The sequence below is a fragment of the Pieris brassicae genome, chromosome 1, assembly GCF_905147105.1.
Source record: "Pieris brassicae chromosome 1, ilPieBrab1.1, whole genome shotgun sequence".
Classification (NCBI taxonomy): Eukaryota; Metazoa; Arthropoda; class Insecta; order Lepidoptera; family Pieridae; genus Pieris; species Pieris brassicae.
In genome coordinates this window covers 20,015,296-20,029,705 of record NC_059665.1, presented here as the reverse complement: position 1 = coordinate 20,029,705, position 14,410 = coordinate 20,015,296, and the positions used below count along the sequence as shown (strand labels likewise).

Sequence of the window (14,410 nt, the reverse complement as noted above, 5' to 3'; positions counted from 1 at the left end):
TGTAATATAAACAAGACTATTTAAATTCTTTAGATAAAAAAATATGCAGCAATAAATCACTACGATAATATCATACCCTGAAACGCACTAACAAAGTTTTATACTTGGTGTATACAACTCTTCGACCTTAGCCACTTCAGTCAAGGATCATCCTAATAGCTCGGACGATAAGCAACATGTACCAACCTCCACAAGTGTAATGATTCAGTGTTAACATTATTTTAATTGGGGGTTAATATACATAAAAATACAAATAAGTATACAACAATTTTATTTACAAAACATTGCTTCAACAAGCGAATGTCATCCAATACATGCATTTATAATTGGAAACCATATACATCGATTTCTCTGGACTTGCACAAAGAGCGCAACTTCCTAAAATCTAACTAATTACTGAATACGAGTTACACTGTCAATCATGTCGTACGCATATATGATAAAAGGATACAATACCTATTTTCGCGCTACAGTTATTATCCCTCATAACTTTTATGTCATAATTGTATGAAATTAATAATATAGTAAAAAAAATGATGTTTAAATAAAAGAACGAGCTGTGCATTTGTTGAATTTGCTTTAAACTCCAATGCGAAATCACTATACACTGCGCTACGATGGTTTGTCACGGCGCAGTGTGAGGTGAACTAATTACTGAAGTGAATTAATATGAATGAAGAATGACTTTTTAAATTAGGGCATTCTTTGAAGCACGAAGATTTAAATTTTATATATCTGTAATTCTTTCGGTAGAGGCTAAAAAATTATACGTCTTGGTATTGGTTTAATAATTGTCGTTTATGGATACAATTTTTTTATCTACTTTCTTTTTAGAACATGATCGTGTCCGTTGATGGGCAGATGAAAATTATAAGGAATAAATATCAAGAAAATGTTGTGCAGGATGTTAATCTTAGTACCGAAAAAGTAAAGATACCTACAATGTATAATGAATTACGTACAATATCTCAAATTCATTCTATTATAAATTAGATTAATTATGTACGATATATTGTTATTTAGCCCTAATTTGTGACTTAATACTTATATCGTATATAGATATTATACTATATCTTTTATATGTTATAATATTGTATTGGCTGTCCCTCAGACTAGTCGTAAAGATCCCGATTTTAATTCAAGACATGATTTTGAATCTCGTAAAGATTTTGGTATCGTTAAGTATGTTAGGCATAACCAATAATTTGAATCATGCGACTCTTAAAGATGGCATTCTTGTGAACCAAGAGTCTTGCTTCATCTTAAGGTAGTAGGCGTCCCTGGGGCATGGGGAAGTCAGTGCTTCCTCTAACACCTTGAGGGCGTTCGTAGGAAGGACCTTAGCGCTGTATTCCGCGGCCTCTCCGGGCATAGTCACCGCGCAGGTTGAAGAACTTACGTCAGAGCTCGGAGTGTCTGGTCGGCTAAAAAGATTTAAAGAATAATAAAATAAAACTAGATTTTTACATATATATTTAAAAATAAATTATAGTGGGCACAAAAAGTGAAAATATAAAATATTAATAAATAAATTACTCATTTCTGGGTATGATTGGTGACAGTTAATAAATATTATAAATAAAAACATACCTGGCTGGTTGACTTGCTGGCGTCAATTGTACTGGAGGCGAATACAGCTCAGCTGAAGACAGGTCCGGTGTATGCAAGAGTACCACGTGGAGCCTCCGCGCACGAAGAGAGGCCCGAAGCGCCCGCGCAGCGCCCCAAGTGCCCCAGCGTACTGCAGCTGCCCCTGCACTACTTTCACCCTCGCCATCCAGGCGCGAAAGACTTTCACATGCCGTATCTGATGTTAGACCTGAAAAATATTCGATTATAAATTTGATTAATATAACATAGTTTCGTAATGATAAAATATTTTAGTGAAAGTGGTCAAATTATTAATCGATGTAACAATAGGAAGACAATTTCACACTCTGCATTCTTGCTTTGAAAACGCTTCTCTGAATGTTTCATTTAAGTACTCTAGAAAATCAATTCAAATTGAAACCCCTATTACATAGAAGATAATGTCATTTCTTTACCTATATAAAACAATCGACCAGCGTAAGGATGATCTGATGCAGCAGCGGCCAATAACGGTGCGAAGGTCCTAGCCACTCGTAAAGCACCAAGTACGTTTCCCTTAAGCGCCGTCTCCCAGCAAGTAGCGCCACCACGACCGCTACTTCCAGCTGTGTTGATCACTGCCCATACGCCTGCAAGATACGCAGTAGTCTTGCTTTAATTTAATTTTGGTAATCCAATTACAACAATTTAATATAATCTCAATTTTCTAAGGTCGATTTTATTTAGGCTTAGTCTGTATATGTCAATATGTTTTTGTATAAATATTTGATGTATTCTTTAAAATCAATGTATACGGCAAAACAGTAAGAAGTGGTTTGATAAAAAGATAAGATTTTTTTTACTTCTTGCAATTTATTATAAAAGAGTTTACAATAGTCCCAGAAAACGTACACTAAACTGACATCTATTATTGAAGAAGATTACTAAGGATCTGAGTTTAATGCCATCTATCGGAATTTATTCAACCGTTGTTAACTATGCACATTAGACAGTCCTTAATATTGTTTACCTTCTCCAAAGATGGCGAGCGTTAAATATTTAAATATCTTACAGGCTTATATTATTTAATAAACATATACTTATTATTATATTATTACTTGACATAACATAAACTTTATTCTCAATGCCACCGGGTACTTCTGGTGTATTATGCGAGATTCCCATTCTTGCGATCCGGGTTCGATTCGGCCATTGCAAACTATATGTTTAAGAATAAACATATAAAAAAAGTTTTTCCAAGCAATAGCGGAAGTACAAATTAAGGCATACCATGTTCACCAGCCGGCAAATGTTGAGCCGTAGCTCTCGCAGCTTCCTCCAATAAATCTTCCCTGGCTACATCCAACTCTAAGGTGACTAATCGTGGTGTGGGCTGGTTTTCAGGGGTATTGTTCTGCAGCCAGGACTCAGCCAGACGAGATCCGAGGCCCCCAGGGCGACAGCCAGCGATTACTCGCCAGCCACGACTACTTAGGTATGTTGCTATCTGAATCATACAAAATATTGCTAAATGACTTTATAACACTTAATACTTTAATATATTACGGGCATATAGTTTATTTCCTTTACTATCATTCATACTATTCATTTTTCTTCAGAAATACGCGAACAGCCTTAACGTGCAGCCCTAACCTAACCTAACCTAAGATGGAATACCATAAATGGATACACGACAGTAAATGGAAGACATTAATAGTGCTAAGTCCAGTTTCTGAATCTCACTATACGTGTATTTTCACTGTAATCACAGTTGCAGTCACAGTATTTTCACAGTCGAAGATCGTACTTATGGTGTTCTGAGTTTGTATAGTAAAAAATATATAATACAGAATCGTAAAAAAATATTATTTTTATATAATTTTAAGAAACACATCTATAATCTCTTAACGTTTTGTGTTGCGTCTCTTATTCAAATCATACCTGTAATCCCAATGCTGAATCCACAGAGGTCACAAGTACAGTCTTGGCACTTGCAACAGGCAGAACTTCAGCGACCTTCACCTTCCTAAGCAAATAAAGAAGTAGAGCACCGACGATGGAGCATAATGCTGCCAATTGCAGCCCGAGCGACAACCAGGTTAGCGTATCCATTACTTGTGCATTTTATCTGTAACAAAATTAAAGTTCATCAAAGAAATTGGATCATTTATATAACATCTGTTAATTATAATAGCGTTATGAATATTTAATTTAGAATTAATCTGTAATTTTTATATAGATAAAATAGTGTTCCAACCACCAACCAACGATTATTTTTAGCGTAATATCGCTAAAAATGAAAATGTATTGAATATATAACACACGCTTACAATACATAATCTATAACTGTAGAGCCAGTTTATTATTTAAGAGAGATTGTTTGTTGCTTATAATAAATATCATAATTAAAGAAGATCAGACTTCCATAGCACAAGTAACTTACGCTTAATAGGAGAGTGTACCACAGAATGCATGTACATAAATAATTATTCGTATGTATTCATATCAGCGCGGCAACAGTACCAAAATTTAAAAAGTTTTTAGCCAATTCGATAGATATGTTTGCAGCACGATACAAAGTAATGCAACGCGCAGTACCTCGCAAACTTTCAACAACACTGACAAACGTCTGTTTGACATGGGATTTATGATGTTTGTCAACAAACCCGACTGACGGCGGATGCGATTAGTAAACAAAGATCACAATGGTCATTCAATAGGTATTTACAATGTCTGCTGATAGCTTTATTCAGGCTTACGATTCGTTACTTACAACATTGTTTTTTTGTAAGAAAATAATTTCTTGACAATTCCTAGTACTTTTTCCTGGGTAGCAGATTAAAGGTATTTTCTTACGTATTTTTAACTATCTGGAGACCAGCAAACAATGATAGGTATAGCAACGCAAGGACGACAGACACATATGTATATAGACGCATTATATGCCTATGAGGCGCACTGTACAATGATGCATACATTATACAAATATAAATACGATTCAAAATTACCTAAGAGAACATTGAGTTCGAAAAGTACAAGTAACAAAAAGTTCTTATCTTGTTTATAAAGAAACCGTGAAACAGTCGTCACTTTATATAATTCAAGTCGAATATAAAATAATAAATAAAAACTAAAACCGTTATTGAAGGAAAACTAATGTTTACGCTCTATTAAGTTTGCGTTTTCTTGTAATTTAATAACTCAAGATATTAAAAAGAAATTGCCGCGCACTGATGAAATCTGGGTTAATTATTATTAATAACTATATATTCTATAAAAGTTTATGTTACTTAGATTCCAATATCGATGAGGTGATTTTTAAGAAATTTAAATATTCTTGCGGCAAGCAAAGCGGTTCAATAATTGATATAAAAACAATTTAAAAGAACCTTATTATTCTTAAATCGTAACATTAAAAGTATAAGTTTTTGTTTAAGATCACGCGAACTTCGTTTTGCCTTAATATGATTTTTTACTTTCTCCATAAAAACCTTCCTCAGAGTTTAAGGAATAAATAAAAACTAATACTCGAATTGGTCCAGCCATCTTAGAGTTATGCGCTTAGTAACATATTGTGCAATTTATTTTAATTCATATAGTATTATATAATAAAACGTAAGTAATTATTACGCACAAAAGCAATTTCTAAACGAAACTTGCAATTTAAAAATGAAAGTCCTTTCAGCCAGCTAAGGAAAGATGAAAGTTTATTACATCCGCTTGCGTCTTATTTTATTTCTAATACTATAAACGCATTAAATGATAACACGTATCGCATATCGATGATTTATTTACGTATTAAACAGTATATTCTCATTTCTATGAAACCTGAACAATTGTTTCTTCGCAAGACATTTAGTCTGATATACGACGGTTTAATTGATTTTACACTCTGGTCAATATACTACTAATAGTAATTCGAATGCTTTTTGGAAAAAGCGTATTTCATTTACAATTCGTAAAATGACGGCTAGTATTTTACCGATAATAACAAGATTATTGTTTGTTCGTGCGCAGAACTCATGTTATAGGTATATGCTACTCAAACTTGTACGACGATTTCCCCACCAAAAACAAAATCTTACCAGGTTCGTGCCGATATCAATACAAGATACAATAGGCCGATAAATATTATTTAAACTGTTTTGTTGATAAAAATCGCGGATGTTGGTAGTTAAAACGTCGCGTACATAAAACAGACAAAAACGTGCGAAAAGTCAGTTTAATAACCTATTGTTACACACAACAAAGCAAGATCATGGCCAAAGTCAAATATTTCTTTTAATTTTGTGTCATTATTGATTAGAAAAAAAATAATTTCTAGATTTAGAGGAATTAATATTTAAGTTAGCTTCGACTGGCCCCGAACAATGACGAAGGCCTCAAACTTACACATATTTACAATTTTAATAACAATATGTTGATATTTATCAACTGCATCTCATATGACTAGTTTGATTCGTTACTTTTTCGTCTGTACAAAAGCAATTCAATAATTACCTATTGAGACGTCAGAGGTGAACGAACTCGGCTCATAAGATTCGGATGACTAGCGACGTGAAGAGAGGATAGAATGAACAATATAATAAAATATATATTTAGTATCAGTATTATTTAATTCTCTAATATAAAAATAAAATACAACTTGTCAACGAGAAACGTAGTGTGCTAAATTTTAAACTGGAAGACAGAAATAAGAAATAAAACAAAAGTTATTGATGCAAATTGCAGAAACATTGAAAAAAACTTCAATGGAAATGGCCGGGCTCGCACGAAAAATGGCTGATAGACAAACAGGGTAACTAGATGGAAAAGACCAAGGAAAAGAAGAGGAAGAGATCGCCTTCGTGCACGGTGGGCTGACGAGCTAAAAGAAGTTGGTGGGGAATATTGGGAAATAAATTCTCAAGATTAGAGGCTAAATTAATTGTTCTTATTTAATTCGAAAGGAACTGATAATGATACTGTCTTAGCTTACGCGAGCACTAACCTAACTAATTTCTTACATTATTGTTGAAGTTTCGAGTGCTTTACAATCATTAAAGAAGATTAATCAGCGAACATACATGACTCAATTGTTAATGAATTGGCGTATAACAGCTGACCGGTCTCGACCTATGAGCGGTGAATAACCTCGATTTATCCTGGGATCCTACGCTACTAATTCTTTAATATCGTGGTGATTTTACACCCTACAGTGCTGATATGTGTTCGTGTCAAAAGCGCTAAATAAAATAGTGGATACTCACGCCAACCATGGTCTGACATGGGAATAAGGTTTTACGCAAAAAAGTGCATTAATACTTTCGCGAACTTGGTTTTTATAGCACAAGTAACTTCTTCGTATACGACGCCATATGGCAAGATTCTGGCGTGTTGAGAGGAAATCGCCCATTTACTTGCAAAAACTTAGAGCGCCAAAGCATTTGAAGCCGGAATTTTTGTTATGCTTGACTGAATTAAATATGAATATGCATATGTAATTATTGGATTACTGCAAATCGTTTATTAATAGACAAATTACCGTTACTCAAGTCGTTTCCTTTGGTACGATGACGTAGATACGCTAAAGTCATTGACAAAACATTTGAAATATGTAGTTTGTTTTTTACGTAATATACATTATTGTTTTTATATTTTTCCTCAATTTATTGTGTTATTTAATATTGGCAGCATTTCCCGGCATCATACACATCGTTCGGTCGTCTTTATATTATTAGTATAGGTATTATTAAACAAAGTTCATATTTATTTTGACTTCATTAAACAGACGTAAACAATTACATTCATGCACTTTGTAAGAAATATTGTTCTTTACAATTTTTTATTTGCGAAATAATTTGGGATCATGGTCAAAACTGCGCGAGCTACGTTTTTATTTTTTAAATAAATGTTTTATGTTATTATTAGTTTACAGAAGGAAGTTGAATAATCGGTAGTTTCAAGTATTTAACTTTACGCGAATTTTTGCTAACACAATTTCACGTGTCTTACGATGGTAATAACTTGTTAAACGTGTTATCGAATCAAATGTATTTGTTACTTGTTTTTGTTTGAAAAGCGTAAAATAGAAAGTGAATGCAACGGCGTAATTGTAGTATTTTTAGTATAAAAGACAATTCGATGTTAACTTTTATAATTTCTTGGAAAAACTTAGGATACTTTTGTCAATCAGGATTTTAAATAAACCATTACTCGAAATATTGAGACATTGACACATGACAGGATCAGGACATATGACAGGTTAACAGTTTTAGGCATTGAGGAAATCGATTTAATGGTTGTCCGAAGCCATTATCGAGCTGGAGATCATCATAAACATCACGATCCGCGGAGGAGACCTAGGTTTTAAAACTATTACAATTTCGATTTAGCACTTTCGCGTTGAACTATTGGACTATAGGTCGTTTTCTCAACGTTACTTTATGGTTTAAAAAAGTATTTAATCGGATAAATAAGATATAGTTTTTTTGCAGGTTATCGTTTCTTTATATAGAAGTGACTTTAAAAATTCAATAAATCATCATGTTATAGAGATAGAGAAGATATATATCATATATTTTTATAATAATATTACGATCTTAGCGCAAAGCGTTATCGTACAAAAATAAAAAAGGTTATAAAAATACTCAAATTTGTGTAAATTATACTAAAGTTGTCTCTTACATGACATAACTATTGTTTGTTTACTGGAAACCAATGAGTGAAAGTTGAAAGTTTGAAGAGTCGTCTATCGATAAAAAATATATTATACGTAAATTGCAATCGTGATTGCAATGCTATATAATATTTAAAAGAAAACATGGTTAACCCCGATCAAACATTGAACATTGCTGTGCAACACGCACAGTACATTTTTAAAATTCAATTATATAATGTACATCCTTATCTGACTCTAAATATTGTAAAAGTACTTCTAAATTATATGATTTTTATTTGAAAATTTATTTTCGGGACGTTACTACAGATTAGGCCGTTGGGGAAAATGCCGCATATATGTATATATTTTGAGCATTGGCATTTAATGTTAACTACTTTGTGGAAGTAGCTTCCACATCAATTCGTTATAGGGTCCTTCTAAAAAAGAGCGTACCGTAGTACCTTGTACCTTCTGACAAAGTGTTTATATCACTTAACATCAGGTGAGCCAGTTTGCCCTCTTTTCTATAAAAAAAATTAACCTAATGACTTCTGCGCTAGTGACTCTGACAAGTTTTCATTTTATAACATCTTAAATTGATTGCACTTTTATACATTGACCAGATCTAAACTAAAGAGATCTTGATTAAAATCTACATTATTTATATTGCCTATTTATTAAACATTGGTTCGTGTTAGATAACCAAGGATACAATCCCTGTTTATATAGGACAATATAGGTAGCAAAAGTCTGCCTCATAGATGAAAACAATTATATTGATTTGCTCATCTGTATTCCTACAGCTACTTATTATAGAATATATCCCAACAATTAGATAATACACAAAGGCCAAAACCGGAATACACAGTCGTAAAATAAAACACAGTTAACAATTATTACCTCACTTATATATATTATTTTTAAGCATATTTTAGTTATAGCATTAAATATATCTATTTGCTGGTACTTTGCGTTATAATCTGATAATTTCAATGATGAACATTGAAATTTCGTAAAGATTTCCGGTAAAACCATCCATCGCCAAAGGCTCTTTATACATTATTTATTTATATAAATAGACCAACTGTTACTTTTAAACTTTTCCGATGATAAAGCTTACGTAACAATTGTATTCTATTTGAAAGTTAATTGCGTAGACGAATGACAAAGCTGTACTGCACGTGTTTCGCACGTGTCCATTGACAAAAGTAAATAGAACCGATTTGGTTGCTTACAACAGGAAATTAACTTTATTAAGTGAGGCTGAAACATTACAATATGTTGACAGTTGGAACGGGGGTAGTCTTTAAGGGTTTATTGTTTTCTATTGGTCGAGTACTAACAAGTAATCCAATCTCCAATCCAGTTACCATAGTTTACCTGGCTCAAGAAATTACTCGTTATTATAATTTGCTATTCCAAGTTTTTTTACTCTAGTTCAACATTTTATGTACGTTCTATGTTGTAGTTAAAAGTAATTATTGTAAAAGAGAATCTCAATGACACCAATGCGTTGTCATTTGCTAAAGAATTGGTTACAATTCATAATACGCAGCTAGCTACTGAGTGCTTGCCTTTGATATTCTATGAAAAATAAATAGTGGACCTTAGAAAACCTACCATAACAAATACAGGTATTTCCGAGCCGATAAGGCTTAGGAGCCTTTTAGAAAAGAGAGTTTATGTTTACGAGTAGGTTACGGCAAAACTGTGCCTGCTTTTTTGCCCCGTCCCAGAAAAAATAGAAACCTTGCTAAGGTGACTGTCCTCGATTGAAGAGTAATGAATGGGAGGAAACAATTGCGTATTCAATGGTCTGTCTTATTGTTAGTATCAATTCTTTGGATAGCTATTGTCTGATTGATAGTATGAACTATGTATATGGGATTATCTCAGAATATTTGTGATTGTTTAAACTTTAAAAATTTTACATGTTTCATTGTATATCCGACGCTCTGAAAATGTTTTTAATGTTTGTGTTGTTAAGCAAGTCTGTTTTTTTCTTACAAAGCTACTAATCCGATAGAAAATCCGTTTGATCTCACATCATCACTTTCAAGTTTGATTTCTTAATACTTTATCGTTTATGACATCCGTTATAGTTCTACTCGAATAGACCTGAAGCACTGGGTTTAATTGCCAGCGATGACTTTAGTTCAAATTTAATTTTATCGTTAAGCTTAACACACTCAGAAATTCTGCCTAGTTCCGGTCGATTAGGGAGTTATTTTAACATTAATTTCTCAAATGCATCACTGACATTTCTTCCTAGTTTTTATCCGTTATTGTGTGATTAAGTGGATATAGAAACTTTCACATGCTAAGGTAAGACCTATACTAAGCTTGTTTTGACCCGGTAAGTGGCCCGACCGGATCATTACCCGCCTACGAACCATTACATGCTCGAACTGATGCGACTCAGGAAAGCGTTCCTAGAGAATTGAAAACTAATAAAATGTGGTTTCTAATATGTTAGGTTTTTGCTTACTAGTTTTTCTGCCAATACTAATATTTTTTTTTATTTTTTTTTATAAAACACAATCCTGCCCTAACAGTTGTTCCCAAAATCGACAAGAATGCATAACCAATCACGGAACAAAAATAAATAAAAAATACAAACTATAGGCCCTCACAGATAATAGAACTTTTATCAGTTATAATTAGTACAGTCAAATTATCCTTCCGTGTTTATTATTTGTTAGTATACAAACCGAAAGGCAAGGAGCCGTCTGTTTTATTAAAAATAATAATTATCAAGTAACGCAACCCTATATGTGTCTAAACCACATATCGACTTTTGCGTGTGAGACAGGTTTCCGTGCCATGTTTTCATGCCACGTTTGTTTTCATGGTTTCAAACTTAAGCCACTAGGCCAACACTACTCTCCCTACTGTCCCTACTAACTCGTAATATTATTGTCTAACCGTGAATTGAACCTACATCCTCCGGGTCGTACGCCAACTAAGCACGGTGAAGTTTTATATAATTTTAATAAGACCATAAACAATTATGGTAGAGTAAAAACAAAAAAAAAATCTTAAAAAAAGAAAACGTTTCCAAATAAATTGATTTAAGTCATCATTGAACGATTTGCGTTTAATTTAACGGTCTATTGCATCGACTCTACTTTATACTTACAATAGATTAAGTATCTGTTTCCCTTATAAGACGAGTTACATAGTTAGGACAATCTGTATAAATTTTAAAATTTTTAATAGCTATTTAGATATTTTAGATATTCAAGCAGTCTCCAAACATTGATAACGAAACGCATCTAATTATTAAAATAGGATTTTTTAATGGATTTTGGACTTAATAGTCTATGTTACTATGGTTACCAATCATTTACAATGAAAATTATTGTCGGCAATATTAGAGTAACACTTAGAGTTAGTCGAGACTTCATTATTAATAGCACTTCGTTGAACATTCGTAGACATTTGGATAGGTTCATTTATTAAATTCGATGGAAAAATACATTATTTTCATATACAAAAGCAAGTCCAGGACCTGAAGGATCTAAAGTTTTGGAGCATCACATTTGCGTTAGCGACACCTAGTGGCGTGATCAGGTACTCGTCTTTTGTGTGTGAGCGTGTTATTGTAATGTCTTGAAACGTATTTGATTGGGAATGTTTCCCTTAGTATATAATATAAGATTAAATAAGTCAATGATAGCTACAACCTTTTTAGGTCTGGGCTTCAGATTTCTGAAGCTGTTTTTTTCATAAGGATTTGTCAATCTAATTGGCAAGTAGGTGATCAGCCTCCTGTGCTTGTCACACGCTGTTTGGTCTAAGACGTAAGTAAGCCGTTTCTCATTTCCTCACGATTTTTTCCTTTACCGCCCGTGCGAATGTTAAATGCACATATAGAAAAAAAGTCCCTTGGTGCACAGCCGGGGATCGAACCTACGATCTCAGGGATGAGAGTCGCTACTTCTAAACTACTCTGTATTTTATTTTATAGTACAAGATTAGACTATATTATTTTAAGAAAATTATGTATTGAAGAACACAACGAGATATTTGTAAAATATTTTACAAACTATTCGATACTAAAAGTAGCATCGACCTAAATATCGTAAAAATCTGTTTCGAATTAAAATTCTTTTGGAATGAGAGTAAACTGATTTTGTCTACCGTCCAAACTTTAATTCAGGTTATACCCTCACATATGTTTTGGATTTAATTTTGGAGTTTTCATAAGATTCTCAAAAATAAATACCATTATATTTTTTTGTTACATTGTACAAGATAGAATAGACTTTATTACGAACGGCAGTTATAGCTACATTCCGAAACATTGCACTAAACTTTTTTTACAAACTTTTACAAGTCTCGGCTCGTAATTTAGCTAGATTTAGTATGATGGGGGCAAAATCGCTCGAAATCTTTGTAATAAAACGTGTTCCGTGAATCTTTTTCGATGTGATGGATCACGATACTCTGGTACTTAGAGTATATTTATTAAAGTGATATATGTAGTTTATAGCCATATTTATTGCGATACCAACTTCAATGTTGAGTTTTTGTACGGCTCGATCCGACGTTTCCAACATCAACGCTACCGATATTGAGACAACTACAAATTTTACAATCACATGTGGAGATCGGTATATGAAGCTACGTTTGCTGATTTTAAGTGATACCCATGGTCTTCTTGAAGCCGAATGGGTCTGAATAAGTATTGTTATGATTCCTCGTAGTGGTAGTGCGGAGAAAGAGCTTAGATATGATATCCAGAAATTATTATTTCATCATAATGCTACTCGATTAATATTTTAATCTAGCGATGAACAAACACGTTTCGAATTACTGTTTTTACTATGTTACCGACCTCACCATAGCTAATAGCATTATGTATATGAATTCGTGAGGCCGCACCTAACATTCCGTCAACTCGCATGACATACATACAGAAGGAGAACCACAGTGTTAACAACTTCGGTAAATGTTTTTGTAAGACATTTTTTATAACATACTTCTAGGTTAAACTGAATTTAACTTGCTTAATAACTTGAAATATCAGTTTATTTCATACTGGTACTACTTTTAACTGAATTAGTGCAAGACTAACACTGCCAAGATAAATTCCTTTAACCAATTTGTAAGCCTTCTGCCTTGTTTGAAGTCTCTTGTAGCCAGTTAAATCAGCTTATTTATGTACTTCAAATAATAGTTATTTCATCCTCTTACTCATACTACTATTTTTCGGTATTAAACGTTGTGAGCAATAAAGCTAGTGCTTCTTGAGTTTGTGCATTATTGTCATAGTGCCAAAACTCAAAGGAAGTCATTATGAAAAAACAGTAAAATAACTCTGAGGCTAAGGTCAAGCTTGCAGCGCTACTGGTTTTTTTAATGTTATCGAGATTTGAAATCCTATATTACATGGTACAATAGCTATATAGCTACATGGCTACAACAGTAGCTATGTATAACTAATATAGATAGATAGTATAAAATACACCAATACATTTTGTAGCCATTCCATTAAACACACATTCCATTACAGTTATATACATACATATGTTACAGGACTCAAAACAATCTTTAGGTTACAAAATTATTGGACATACTAGGTATATTGTTTTAATAATTAAAATTCCTACATTTCTAGATATAATAGTCCGCCTGCAATCACACTTTTCTTTACCATACCACTTTACCAGTGGAATATAATAAATAAAATCACCGTTAATGCCGTAGAGAAATTCAAGTTTATTTAACTTTGATTTGTCTAGGGTCGACCCGTATGAAGTTCTTCGTGAGAATCTTACAATGTAAGTTTTTTTTATTACCAACCAAAAATGTAATTATATTGCATTAATTACTTCATATGATATTTGTTTATTGAATAATTGAATTAAATGTCATCGAATACCTTTATTAAACACGCTAATTAAGTATTCATATTTGTTGAGTCATCTCAAGTTTACAAACATTAGCATACCGGTATTTGTTTATTATATTATTAAATTTATTGCAGACAACTGCATTCCTTAGAATCGTTAAATTATTATTTCTAATCGTTGCTAAGTGTATTTTGTATAAAGATTACATAGTCTACAATAGTTAATTGAAGCAATTTAATTGAGGAGTATTGTTTCTCAGTTTTTGTAGTTATTTGATGTAAAGATGTGGTAGAGAACATTAATAAACAATTTTAAAAAGGCTATAAAAGACGTGAAACAAGGT

The 14,410-nt window shown here is 32.8% G+C and overlaps 1 protein-coding gene across 2 annotated transcripts in view; it reads right to left on the bottom strand.

Moving 5' to 3' along the window:
- Positions 1 to 254: 254 nt before the first annotated feature.
- The window catches only part of LOC123714132, a 36,783-nt gene continuing 22,627 nt past the window's right edge, over positions 255 to 14,410 (bottom strand). The window contains exons 1-6 of one of the 2 annotated variants that reach the window (XM_045668290.1): positions 4,013 to 4,176; positions 3,511 to 3,697; positions 2,860 to 3,076; positions 2,046 to 2,219; positions 1,591 to 1,819; positions 255 to 1,424 (exon numbers count right to left, since the gene is read on the bottom strand). In XM_045668290.1, the coding sequence (XP_045524246.1) occupies positions 1,211 to 1,424; positions 1,591 to 1,819; positions 2,046 to 2,219; positions 2,860 to 3,076; positions 3,511 to 3,681 (1,005 nt within the window). In that variant the 5' untranslated portion in view covers positions 3,682 to 3,697; positions 4,013 to 4,176 and the 3' untranslated portion in view covers positions 255 to 1,210. Of the gene's footprint in view, positions 1,425 to 1,590; positions 1,820 to 2,045; positions 2,220 to 2,859; positions 3,077 to 3,510; positions 3,698 to 4,012; positions 4,177 to 14,410 lie in introns of those variants that run through there. The other variant, XM_045668300.1, reaches the window with a different exon arrangement.